This window comes from Perognathus longimembris, chromosome 1 (assembly GCF_023159225.1).
Source record: "Perognathus longimembris pacificus isolate PPM17 chromosome 1, ASM2315922v1, whole genome shotgun sequence".
In the NCBI taxonomy this organism is placed as follows: domain Eukaryota; kingdom Metazoa; phylum Chordata; class Mammalia; order Rodentia; family Heteromyidae; genus Perognathus; species Perognathus longimembris.
Genome location: NC_063161.1, coordinates 34,800,079 through 34,813,903, shown reverse-complemented (window position 1 = coordinate 34,813,903; position 13,825 = coordinate 34,800,079). Strand labels below are relative to the sequence as shown.

Here is a 13,825-nt window from a genome sequence, read left to right as displayed (position 1 = left end):
GGGGCTTTTCTGCCTGGGCTGTCTTTGAACTGCAATCCTCAGATCTCAGCCTCTTGAGTAGCTAGGATTACAGGCCTGAGCCATTGATGCCCGGCAGTGGGGGTTCTTTATGGGGCCTTTATTAGAAAGTTTGAATTTTGTATGTAAGATACAATTACGTAATAGAACAGTTAAAAATTTAACATGAGAAGGAATGATGATAGAAATAAAATATTTTAGGTAAACCAATAAAATGACATGGAATATACATACTGCATACACATACACACATATAATCATTTGTTTTTGTGTTGGTGCTGGGGCTTGAACTTGGGGCAGGGTGCTGCCCCTTGGCTTTTTCACCAAGGCTGGCACTGTTTCACTTGAGCCACGCCTTTATTTCTGGCTTTTTGCTGTTTAACTGGAGATAAGACTGTCCTGAACTTTTCTATCTGGGCAGGCTTTGAATATCGATCCTTAGATCTCAGCCTCTTGAGTAGCTAGGATTTTATTTTTGAATGTACCATATAAAAATTGTATTAATATAAATTTTCATAATGGAAAGTAAACAGAATTAACCTTATATAATCTTTGTTAGTGGTTAATGCATGATATTAGCATTGAGGCTAATATATAAGCAGATAAACTTTTATTTTAGGTTCAGAGAATTAAGTAAGTTGATTAAGAATATACAATATTGCTGAATTATAAATATTTCTTTCTTAAGGATACTGAAGTAATAGTGGACTGGAGACCATTGGATGATGCATTGGATTCTTCTAGTATTCTCTGTGCTGGAAAGGTATTTTTAAGATAAAGAAGTATGATTAAGGGAATAGCATTTTATTCCATGTGGTGTCACAAACATGTAATCCCAGCATTTTAAAGGTAAGGTAGGAGGAACTTGGGCTCAAGGCCAGCCTCTGCTATATCGTGAGATCTTGTCTGAGAAAAAAGGAAACCAAAGAGAAAAATGTCATTTTTGTTTTAGTTTTTATTTTTTTTTGACAGTCTTACTATGTAGCTGAGGCTTGATCTATCTTCTTGCCTCTGTCTCTAGAGTAATGGGATCATAGGTAAAATGTATTTAGAATTTCATTTTTTTTTTTTTTTTTTTTTGCCAGTTCTGGGCCTTGGACTCAGGGCCTGAGCACTGTCCCTGGCTTCTTCCCGCTCAAGGCTAGCACTCTGCCACTTGAGCCACAGCGCCACTTCTGGCCATTTTCTGTATATGTGGTGCTGGGGAATTGAACCCAGGGCCTCATGTATATGAGGCAGGCACTCTTGCCACTAGGCCATATCCCCAGCCCCTAGAATTTCATTTTTAAAGTAACAGATTTATTGAGATAATTCATATACTATAAACTCATTCTTTCAGAGTACTAAGTTTAATGGTGTCTAGTTGTATTTACAGAATATAAAACCCTTACCAGTACTGATTTTACACACATCAACCTTTTCTCTGATTCTAAAGAAACTATTAGTGTCATCTCTATTCTGCTTATCCCTAGCCCATAGAAATCTCTCATCAGTGTTAAGTAAAGCTAAGGATTTATCTACTTTATACACACTGGGTAAAGGCTTTCATTTAGATACTGTATTAAAGGCCATTCCTTTTTTTTTTGATTCTAGTCCTGGGAATTGAAATCAGGGCCTGGATTTTGCTCCTAAGCTTTTTTGCTCAAGTAGTGCCTCTAGCATTTGAGCCACAGCTTTACTTTTGGTTATTTGGTGGTTAATTAGAAATAAAAATCTCATGGACTTTCCTATGTAGGCTGGCTTGGAACTTTGATCTTTAGATCTCAGCCTATGTATTAGCTAAGATTATAGATGTGAGTCACTGGTGCCCAGCTAGTTTTATAATTTAAAAATATTTCCTTTCATGTTCTTTTTATCTTTTTGTCTGGATTCTCACATTGTTTTTCTACTCTTCCAAACTTACATTGCCTTTCCCATTTTTGCTCTGTTTCTTCCTAGACTTTTTTTTTCTTTAGACCTGTGATTTCCATCTATGATTCATTTTGAGATAAATTTTGTGTAACCTAACAGTGTTACTAAAAGTAGTATCCTGGGGACGCTGGAGGCTCAGCTTGTAATACTAGTAGATGTTTAGGAGGCTGAGATCTGAGAATTGTAGTTTAAGGCCAGTCTGGGCAGGAAAAAATGTCAGATTCCTATCTCCAGTTAAGTACCAAAAAAGCCAGAAGTTGAACTGTCGTGCACATGGTTGAATGCTGGCTTTGAGCATAAAAGCTCAGGTACAGTGCCCAGTCCCTGACTTCAAGCTCATGCCCTATGACTGACAGAAAAAAAAAAAATAGTTCTATTCTTTATGGATACAGTGTTCTTGTTTCTGAAGCATTTAACAACATTGATGTTTTCCTTTCCCTGAATAGTCTCTTTAATCATTTGTATTTTCTTTTGTGTAGACACTTGCCTTTGATGTTTTGGGATTTTTAAATCTTTTATTTTTGTACTGGTTCTAGAGCTTGAACTCAGGGCTTGGGCTCTGCCCTTGCACACTACCACTAGAGCCACAGCTCCACTTCTGGCTTGTTTTGCCCTGGGGCGGGAAGGGGGTAATTAGAGACTTTGGTGCCTGGGCTGACTTTGAACTCTGATCCTCAGATCTCAGCCTCCTGAGTAGCTAGAATTAAAGGTATGAACCACTGATGCCTGGCTGATGTTTGGAGATTTTTGTACAGAGGTGCTCAGATTTAACAGCAAGTGTCTTAAAAGATTATCTGGAAGTATGGGTATGCATGTAGCACTAATAGTGAGACTCTTAGAGTGACTATTTGGTGATGTATGATTATAATCTCAACTCTGCTTGAGATTCATGAATGTTTTTGCAAAAATTCAAATAATAGAAGGTTGAAGTCCTGCTGGACCAGAATATTTTCTTTTATCTATTCTCTAGTTAGTGTATATCTTTCCAGACCTTTATCTCTATATATTTCATAACGTTGAATATATGTGTGTAGAAAACCTTTCTTCTATGTTTCTGATTATATATGCTACCTTTATTACTGTACACACACACAGTTTTTCAACTTCCTTGTATTTACTTTTTACTGCATAGAAATATATGGAAAGCTTCACATATATATGTATATATATATATATGTCATGTCTGCGCAGGGGCCATGCTAATCTCTATTTTGTTCTAATTTTAGTATACATGCTGCCAAAGCATTGTATTTACTTTTTCATGTATTTAATACATAGTAACATGTTGCTTAACAGTGGGAACATATTCTGTGAAATATGCTTTAGGTAACTTCAGAGCATTTGTACTTGTACATACCTAGATTGCATTGGTCCTTCATAACATATGAAATCTTGATATAACCAAGACTTTAAATATTAGCATATGTGTAACTTTAATCTGTTGCCTATTATTTTATAACTATTTTTTTGTTGGTAGGTATTAGGATATTGTCTTTTTTTTTTTAACCCCCTTGGCTGTAATGAGGTTTTCAATTTAGGACCTGGAGCTTATTAGACCTATTCCTTGCCAGTTGAGGCATACTTCCAGTCCTTTTATCCTTTTTTCTTTGGCTAATTTTTGAAATAGGGTCTTGATTTTCTGCTCAGGCTGTTTTGGTCCCAAATCCTCCTCGTTATGCTTGCTGTATAGCTGGGATGAGAGGTACTAACCACCAGCTTTTTTTTGTTGTGATGGTGTCTCACAAATTTTTTGCCCAGGCTGGCCTTTAACAACAACTCTTCTGATCTGAGCCTCTTAACTAGCTAAGATTATAGGCATGTGTCACCATTACTTATAGTTTTTATTAATACAGATATTACTGGAAAAATTATTATTTTTAAACTCAAAATCTTGAATTTATTTTATGGAGCTTAAAAATCTAAACAGCAGCTGGTGGCTCACACCTGTAATCCTATCTACTTAGTAGGTGGAGCTCTGAAGATTGCTGTTCAAAGCCAGCCCTGGCAGGAAAATCCACGAGTTTTTTATCTCCAGAAAAAGCTAGAAGTGGTGCTGTGGTTCAAGTGGTAAAGTGCTAGCCTTGAGCAAAGGAGAAGCTCAGGGACAGAGCCCAAGCCCTGAGTTCAAGCCCCAGGACTGGCACAAAAAAGAAAAAAAAATCTTAACTGCATAGCACCAACTCTGACCAAGGACCATCTTGACTTACTGCTTCATGGCATGTAACATCATGCAAAAATGATTATTGTTTGTGCCTTCCATTTTATCTTTTGTTTCCACTAATTAGATGATGAGAAGAGTTATGACCAAATAGATGCATATTTTGAATTTTAATAAGTATGGCTAAAACTACCCTTTTAGAGTTAATACTGATGAGAAGTGTCATTCATGAAGTTTGTTTTCTCATCTTATCTTCCATATTTAAAATTATCTTTGTTTAGTTGAATGAGGCAAATCCTATTTTTAGGTTGTTTACTTGATTGCTACCGAGGTTGGACATTTTGATTTTTTTTTTAACAGTTTTCTAAAATGGCTTTTATTAGCATCCCTTAGTTGTAAAAGGAAGATTTCATTGTGATATTTTCTTACACAGTGAAAATTTGCAAATAAATTATTCCACTCAAAATTATCCCCTTTGCCACTCCTTCCAGTTCTTAAAATAATTTCAACAGGTTTAATTGTTCATTTGATATACATGTGATAAAGGTTTTGGACATTTTTATATTTGTCACTTTGTTTTTTTATTCGTTTGTCAAATTGTTAGGAACCGTAGTTTTGCTCTTTTGTCAGCCATGTGTTTTAGAATTTTTATCTTTTTTCTGTCATGTATTTTAGATCCCAATCTACATATCTGTAATTTACATCTAATTTGTCTTCTACAGAAAGAAAATTTGATTTAATCAAATTATTTTACATCTTAGACTTTTGAACTGTCTTAGAGCTATACATCTTGATATATTGCTTTTAACTAATTTTGATTGCGTAAGAAAATACACATTTAATATTGTTTTATTGTTTAAATAGCCATAATAACTATTTTCTGTAAATAATTTCTAGTATCTGAAGTTAGGTGTTTTCTGCATGGATCACTTGCTTTTTCTTCTCATAAGATAGTTGCCAGGGGCTGGGAATGTAGCTTAGTGGTAGAGTATTTGCCTAGCATGCATGAAGTCCTCAGCACCACATAAACAGAAAATGGCTGGAAGGGGCGCTGTGGCTCAAGAGGCAGAGTGCTAGACTGGAGTAAAAAGAAGCCAAGGACAGTGCTCAGGCCTGAAATCCAAACCCCAGGATTGTCAAAAAAATTAAATAAAAGAGGTTGCCAAATATTTAGACATCAGAACTGTATTCAAATCAAGACAATGAAGAAAAGGAATGGACCTTTTATTATGAAACTAAAGCATTTCCAGAAACCCTCAGTTGACTTTAGCATATATTTTATTGGCATCTTTAATTAATTGCTAGGAAGTTCAGACAACTTTTTCTTTGTTACTTTGTTATTTTGTTTCTTTGTTATTTTCCTTTGTATTTTGTAAAGATCAACATTGGAGAAAAGGAAAGGCAAAAACATTCACTTGTCTGCCATAATTTACAAACTTAATAGAAGCTTAATAGAGATGTTATGGGTTGAAATTTAATTCTAGTTTCAGACTTGAAACAACTTGTTGTTTTAGGACTCCAGTTCCGTTGTAGAATGGACCCCGGTCCCTAAAGAAAGATCTCATCGAGGATCAGAACATCTAAGCAATTATGAAGCAGAGTGGGACATGGTTAATACTGTCTCATTTAAAAAGAAACCACATACTACTGGAGGTATGAATTAAGTCTTTTGAAATTATAAGCTTGTTTGGTAATATATATTGTAGTAATAAGAGTTCAAAAAATTCTTTAATACTCCTCAGGATGGATGGATGCTTATATTTATAACTTTAATATTTAATTATATTGTGGTGGTCTTTTGTTGTTTGTGACCTTGATTTAGATTTTAAAATACTTATTATATCTTTTAGTAACTAATTACCACAATATATTTTAAACATTATTTAAAACTTATATTTCATACCATTAAATTTTGGGAGGCATGTTATTTCATCCTAAAGCACAAGGGGGAGATGTAGTATAGTACTAAACCAAGTCATTCTAATTTCAATATTTACTAGGATTTTAACAGTTCATTTCAGTATCCCTTTGGTACTAATCTTTCAGTTAATTTTTCCCCTTTCCGGGCTGGGAATATGGCCTACTGGCAAGAGTGCTTGCCTTGTATACATAAAGCCCAGGGTTCGATTCCCCAGCACCACATATATAGAAAATGGCCAGAAGTGGCGCTGTGGCTCAAGTGGCAGAGTGCTAGCCTTGAGCAAAAAGAAGCCAGGGACAGTGCTCAGGCTCCAAGTCCAAGGCCCAGGACTGGCAAACAAAACAAAACAAAACAAAAATTCTCCCCTTTCCATAAATATATTTTTGCTGCTTTTCTATATTTAAATTTATTTATGCAGTATAGTGATTTTAGCTTTTAGTTAACAATAAAGGCAAATGAATAGTCTGCCATTATTGTACAAACTAGTTTATATAGTTTATTATTGTGTATACTAGTTTGTATAGAAATAGCTCATGTATCATAGAAGTTGTATACTACCAAATATGATCTAACTAGCCCATCTGTATAGTGTGGACAGTCTACTTGGGACCCCTTTTTAAATTATTAAATACCTATATAGCATTGAAATGTTGTCTTAGTTTTAAAATATTGATTGTGTTTTATAATGGGAAGAATATTTTCTTTGAATATTTTTGGCCTGAATTGAGGAATTTTGCATGTGTATCAATTGTCAAGGGTGACCAGTTCTTATAGTAACATGTATTAGTTACTGCATTTATACCACATTTTTATTAAACAGAAGTGATTTAAATCAGCTATCATACAGTAGCTTGCGTTTCACTTTTTCATGTATAGGAAGGTGTGGCAATGAAGAGGTAAATATTATTTCACAAGTTTTTGATAAAACCCGATCATGCATGAATGTATTTTTTTGGTGGAGTGGGATTCAGTGGTGGCATTTGAGCATTCCCTTTCTATCAAAAGGACAAGTACTTAACAGAATCCGAATGCAAATTGCCAAGGGAAGGTGAAAAATCCGAATTTTAGTATGTGGGATGTGAGGTGGTACTTCTCTAGACTATAGCATCAGGGCTGGTGTATGTGAAATAATATTTGTTTGTTGTTGCTTAATATTGTTTGATTCTTGAAAGTGAAAGATGTCTTCCCACAAAAATGGGCAAAAGGAGTGACTTTCATGGAAAAGAAAAAGCACTAATGAAAGAGAAATCTGGCAATTAAGATCTCTGTAATATTAGTGGATCTTATCTTTGGTGACCCCTTAAAGTTGCCTGGGATTTAAACAAAAAAATCACACTCTGGAACTGGGGCCTGCACATCTGTATTTTTTTCAGAAGGTTTTCAAATGATTTTAATATGTGGACAGAGTTGAGACTTTTGTGTAACTGTGAATCTTTGCCCAAAACTGAAGATATAAATAAATTCTGTTTATGTGAATGACTTATTGTGTTCACAATTTGTAGTTGTTAAAGATTTGGGAAATAATATTTTATTACTGTATAATTAATTGTACAACATGTGCTTTATTGTGACATTTTTGTATGTGTACATAATATATTTATTTTGGTTATATTCATCCTCCCCTGTTGTTCTCTTTTTCCTCATCCCCCACCACTTGCTCCTTTTGTCGTCCTTAGTAGTCCTAAGGAAATAATTTTTGTTTTTATTTTGGTCAGTTGTGGGTCTTAAAGTCAGGGCCTGGGTGCTCTCCTTAAGCTCTTTTACTAAAGGCTAGTACTCTACTACTTTGAGCCACAGCTCCACTTCTGGTATTTGGCTAGTTGGAGAGAAGAGTCTCACAGGGACTTTCTTCCTTGGCTGGCTTTGAATCACGATCCTCAGATATAAGCCTCCTGAGAAGCTAACATTATAGGCTTGAGTTACCAGCTCCCAGGTAGGAAATAATTTTTAAGAATTGAATTGTACAAGGAATGCACCCACTGCCTTATGTATGAAACTGTAACCTCTATGTACATCACTTTGACAACAAATTGAATGTCTTGAGTATTGTATTTTTTGCAAGCTTTTTCTCAGAGAAAAATGGTTTCTGCCTCCCACCCCACTTTTTTTTCTCCTTTCTGCCTTCCCATTTTATTTTTCTTTTTGGTCAGTCCTGGGGCTTGAACTCAGGGCCTGAGCACTGTCCCTGGTTTCTTTTTGCTCAAGGCTAGCACTCTACCACTTGAGCCACAGTGCCACTTCTGGCTTTTTCTATATATGTGGTGATGAGGAGTTGAAGCCAGGTCTTTGTGTATTAGGCAAGTACTTTACCACTAGGCCATATTTGCAGTCCTCAACCTTCCCATGTTTTACTATAAACTTTCTTGTTTCCATTATGCACAAAGGGAACTCGTGAGAAACTTTGAAAAAATTGGATATAAACCTTCAAAAATAGGCTGCAAAGACAACTTCGTATGTATTAAATTTCATGTTTCATAGGTGCATTTAACATAAATGTTTCATAGCCTTCTACTGCTCAATCCTTTATCAGATTAAATATTTAAAAAATGTTTTTTCTCAGGACAATAAATTTTCATCATATTCTGGTTGGAAGCCCAGCGTAATGACATGCCATGTTGTTGATGTTAATTCTTTCCAAGACGTGAAAAGTTACTGAACTATTTTATTCTACTTTTCTATTCAATTTTCCCATCTACACATATTGGAGATAAGTTTTACATGTATTTACTGACATAGTTATTTAATTAGAATTATTTTTGCTTACTTTTAAAGAATATTTTGATTCAACTCTTGGCTTCCCTTAGTTTTCCTTTGTAGCTATGTCTGTTTTCAGTTATCTTTTGTAAACAGACGAACTTGCAGATTACTTTTATGTTGATTTGGCATAGTAGGTTATCAACTTATTTTTAAGTATATTTTTGAGTGTTTCTACTATATGCTAGCCACTCTTTAGCAGTAGGTGTATACTGGCAAACAACAAATGTTTATCTTCTTCTGAGGCTTGTAGTGGATTGTAGAATAGATTTGTAATGTTTCACCTTTTTTGAGCTTTAAGTGAGGAAATGTGAGGCATTCTCTTTTATGTGTATTATATGTCTTCTGTTAATAAGGGAAAATGCATGAACAATAATCATATAGTCTACAGTTACTATTTAATGTTTCTTGTATGGTTTTCTTTTTTTTTTTTTTTTTTTTTGGCCAGTGCTGGGGCTTGGACTCAGGGCCTGAGCACTGTCCCTGGCTTCTTTTTGCTCAAGGTTAGCACTCTGCCACTTGAGCCACAGCGCCACTTCTGGCCGTTTTCTGTATATGTGGTGTTGGGGAAGTGAACCCAGGGCCTCATGTATACGAGGCAAGCACTCTTGCCACTTGGCCGTATCCCCAGTCCTCTTGTATGGTTTTCTTGCATAATTTAGATTCAGTACTCTGTACAAGTAAGAAGTTTAGAAATACTTTCTAGTTTTCATTGCTGTTTTTCTATGAAAATATCTTTAGTCTTTGCAAATAAGCTAGTAGTGTGTGCTATTTGTAGGCAGTTCAACTACATTTTTTTTTTTTTGTTGTTGTTCTGAGGCTTGAACTCAGAGCATGGGCACTGTCCCTGAACTTCTTTTGCTCAAGGCTAGCACTCTACCATTGGAGCCACAGTTCCACTTCTGGCTTTTTCTGTTTTTGTGCTACTGAGGAATCAAACCCAGGGCTTCATGCATGCTAGGCAAGCACTCTACCACTAAGCTGCATTCCTCGTCCCTGCACTCACTCTTAAATCATTCATAAATAAATTGGCATTCTAGAAATGTTCTCACTTTGATATATGATATATAGTGGAGTTAAGATCTCTATACTAATGAAGCATTATGTGGTCAAGTGGGCAACAATTTAATACCAGTTTTAAATAAATATGAGTTCATTCAAACTAGTGTGGAAGTGAGACAGATCAGAGTATATAGATAAGTTACATTCACTTCTCTGGTTATCTTTCAAGTGATACTTTGAAAATCCACCATGAGAATAGTGATGGTCTCAATATTCTTTAGAGATAGAAGTTTCTGATTTCTCTGTGTCAGTTTTGGATTTTTTTTCTGGTGTTGGGGCTTGAACTAAGGGCCTTGAGCTCACTTGGCATGCGTGTTTGGCTGGCATTGTAACACTTGACATGTCTGCAACTTTGCTTTTTGCTAGTTATTTTTGGAGATGGAATCTTGAGAACTTTATGGCCTTGGCTACCTTTGAGTTGGTGGTCTCTGGATCTCAGTCTCCTGAGTAGATACAGCTGTGAGATGCTGGTGCCTGGCCTCAAGATGTCTTGTTAGAGATGACAGAGCTATGGTATTCCTAAGTTTAGAGGTAGATGATTCACACACAGGTCAACACTGATCTTTTAATCAATTCTTTGTAAGCATCTGTCTCCTATGTAGTTTTCTTTGTGGAGTTGATTCTATGGAATGAAACTCATAAAGGCTGTGAGTAGGAAGATAGTATGACAGTTCTTGTAAATTAACATAAAAGATGGCTATAAAGGTTTTGAAATTTCAGAGGTATTGCATGGTATGTCTGAGTCAAATTTTTTAAAATTTATTATTTTTAAAAATTATCTTTAGGGCTGGGGATATGGCCTAGTGGTAAGAGTGCCTGACTCATATATACATGAGGCCCTGGGTTCGATTCCCCAGCACCACATATACAGAAAATGGCCAGAAGTGGCGCTGTGGCTCAAGTGGCAGAGTGCTAGCCTTGAGCAAAAAGAAGCCAGGGACAGTGCTCAGGCCCAGAGTCCAAGCCCCAGGACTGGCCCAAAAAAAAAAAAAAATTATCTTTAGTTGTCAGAGGAGTTTGAATTCAACATGTCAGTTCAGAATGAGTAATGCATTTTGATTATTCTCTTCTAGCATTCCCCCTCATCTCTCCCAATCCTACTCACTCCCTCAACTTACCTAGTTATAGTTTAATTGTTTTGATGGAATTTTAGATTAGGAATGAATTATTAGAATTAGTCATTAGGAAGAAAAAGATCAAATTTTCATTTGTTTTTAAAATTTTAATTTAGTAGCTAACCTCTTTAACCTTGTTAAAACCATGATACTGTTCATGAACCTAGGGTTTTAGCATATATAAACAAAATCCAAAAAAATACTGATTTTTTTGTAACTGTACTTTGATTTGATCTGAGGTATTAATTTCATAGAAATTGATTCAAATACAAATTAAAAGTTTCACATCTTAGTCATCTTAATTCCTCTGTTCTTTTTTTTGGGGGGGGGATGTTTGTACACTTTATTGTTTATATATTTATTTTTAGTGTGATTGCCTTTTCATGATCAATATAGTCTCTTAAAATAAAGTGAAGAAGTAAAAAAAATAGTGTTTTCAAGAGAATTATGCTGTTATTTTTAATTAGTGGGAAAGATTAACATTTGTTGAATACTTATTAAATACTTGGTTTGTACTAGTTAGTTAACAAGAACTTTCTATTAATTTTAGAATAATATTGGGAGGTAAGTATAATTATCTCCATTATACAGGTGAAGGAACTAAGACTCAGAGAGCTTCCATTATTTTCCTTAGATTATCTATTTAATAAGATAGTAGTCTTGTAATTTGAATCCAATGAGCCTGCTCCAAAGCCATAGTTGTTTTGGAGCAAAGTTTGTATTTTACACAGGGAAAACTTTTTTTTTTTTAAATTTGTATGTGGTAGGTAATTGTTTATAAATCCATTTGTTTTAGGAAAATGTCATGTTGCCATTTTTAATACAGGTGAAAGCCATAGTGCTATACGGATCCGTTGGTTTCAACACATTTCTCTTAGGCAGTCATGAAGAGCATTGTTAGTACCTTTTAAAAAGGTGAACAAAAATATTTTGCCCCATTTTCTTGTTTTTAAGATGCTCCAAGTCATAGAAATGGGAAAAGCAAATGGTCATTCCTGTTCAGTTTGACAGACCTGAAATCAATCAAGCAAAACAAAGAGGGTATGGGCTGGTCCTATTTGGTATTCTGTCTAAAGGATGACGTCGTTCTCCCTGCTCTGCATTTTCATCAAGGAGATAGCAAACTACTGATTGAATCTCTTGAAAAATATGTGGTATTGTGTGAGTAAGTATCAAATTATTTTCTACTTATTAAAACTGGATTGCTTTATTAATCCAAGAGCAAACTTTTTATTTATCATTGATCATCAGTGACCTATGTACCTAGGATGAGGGCATGAACAGCTTTATTTTTCTCTGGATCAGTGATTGAATATAATTTTTTGTCATTTTAGTAATTTGAATCTGAGACTTTATTGATCTGATTTGTAGTTTAAAGAAAAGAGTAGTCCAATATTTTTATACCATCAAAGAGTATTAGTAATTTATGAATTGTATATTTACTGACTTACCTTTTATTATGTATTTTCTGTTAAATATACAGTCTTATCTGTAAGGTTGGAACATTAAGTCAGGAAGGTGTGTGTACCTTTATAAAATTTCAATTTGGAAGATAAGCCTTCTTACCTTCCAAAAAGTATTATTTCATTTATTTACCTGTACATATTTATTCACACATTCCCTTTCCTCATGCTCAACAAATACTTTCTGAATATGTTTACTTTCCAAACACTCTTTTAGTTGTCAGATACTCAATTGTGAAAAAAACAAGCATGTCCAGAATCTTTGAGAATTTGCTATCTTTTGAAAGAAACAAGTAAATGATAGTATAAACTCAAGAACTAAGGTGGAGGAAGGTCAGGGCAGGTACTTTGGGAGCCCGCAGAAAGGGAAGAAGAATGCCTAGTTTAGACTAGAAGAGGATGAAGGATGGTGTTTCTAGAAATAAACACGTAGATTGAAGCCTGAGAAATTGGTGAACTGTTAGCATGAAAGGGAAGAATATATTTAAAGAAAAAGATATTTTAGATAGAATACCAACATGATATAATTACAGAACTAAATAGTTTACTACTGTAGGTAGGTCTGTAAAGTGTTGGGAAGGGTGAGTGCCAAAATTAAAGAAGAGTCCAAACACAGAAATGGAGGGACAAAGGGTGAACAAATTCAGCAGTGGTACTCATTTGACATTGTTGAAAATGAACTATACAACTTGTGGGTGAGAATGGGAGGGAAAAGTTCAGAGAGAGCAAAGGAAGGGGTGACATTGTCAAATGAAATGTACTCATTACCTGACTTAAGAAATTGTAACTCCTCTGTACGTCATCTTTATAGTAACAAATATGAGACCAAAGAGCCAAGTAAAGCCCAGAGTACAAAGATTTGATAAGTTTTGGCAGTATGATTCTAGTCATTAGATAAGACAAAAGTTGCCCATTCTAGGAGAGCGACAGTCAAGGTCAGTTGGTCGACAGTGAGTTGATTTTAATATATAGAAGTGAGAACGGACTGGATGAAGTTTTTGATTTGAGAGAACTGCAGGAAATGATTGTTAACGCCCTTAATATTTTCACTTTAGAATTAATACCTTGCCTAGATTTAAATTATATAAGGTTTAGAGTCATCCAAAAAGTTGGAAGAACTTCATGCCAGAAGATAAATCATCAAAACCTTCAGTTTTTCAATCCTAGATGGACCAGGTGTTGACAACTACTTAGACAGTTACAGGGTGTTTTTGTACCTTGAATGAATCTTGGTGGTGTTTTTTCTTTCTTTCTTTTTTTTTTTTCTTTTGTGCCAGTCTTTGGGCTTGACCTCAGGGCCTGGGTCTTGTCCTTGGGCATTTTTGCTTCAGGGTAGCAATCACTCACTTGAGCCAACAGCTCCCCTTCCAGTATTTTGGTGGTTAATTGGAAAGTAAGAGTCTTATGGACTTTCCTGCCTATG

The 13,825-nt window shown here is 35.1% G+C and overlaps 1 protein-coding gene and 1 pseudogene across 2 annotated transcripts in view; one reads left to right on the top strand and one right to left on the bottom strand.

The window, feature by feature from the left end:
• Positions 1–13,825, top strand: part of Tbc1d15 (TBC1 domain family member 15) — a 57,051-nt gene that overhangs the window by 8,376 nt on the left and 34,850 nt on the right. For both annotated transcript variants that reach the window (XM_048359349.1, XM_048359341.1), the window contains exons 3-5: positions 707–781; positions 5,602–5,740; positions 11,894–12,104. In XM_048359349.1, the coding sequence (XP_048215306.1) occupies positions 707–781; positions 5,602–5,740; positions 11,894–12,104 (425 nt within the window). The remainder of the gene's footprint in view (positions 1–706; positions 782–5,601; positions 5,741–11,893; positions 12,105–13,825) is intronic.
• LOC125341351 lies at positions 3,082–3,175 on the bottom strand (annotated as a pseudogene).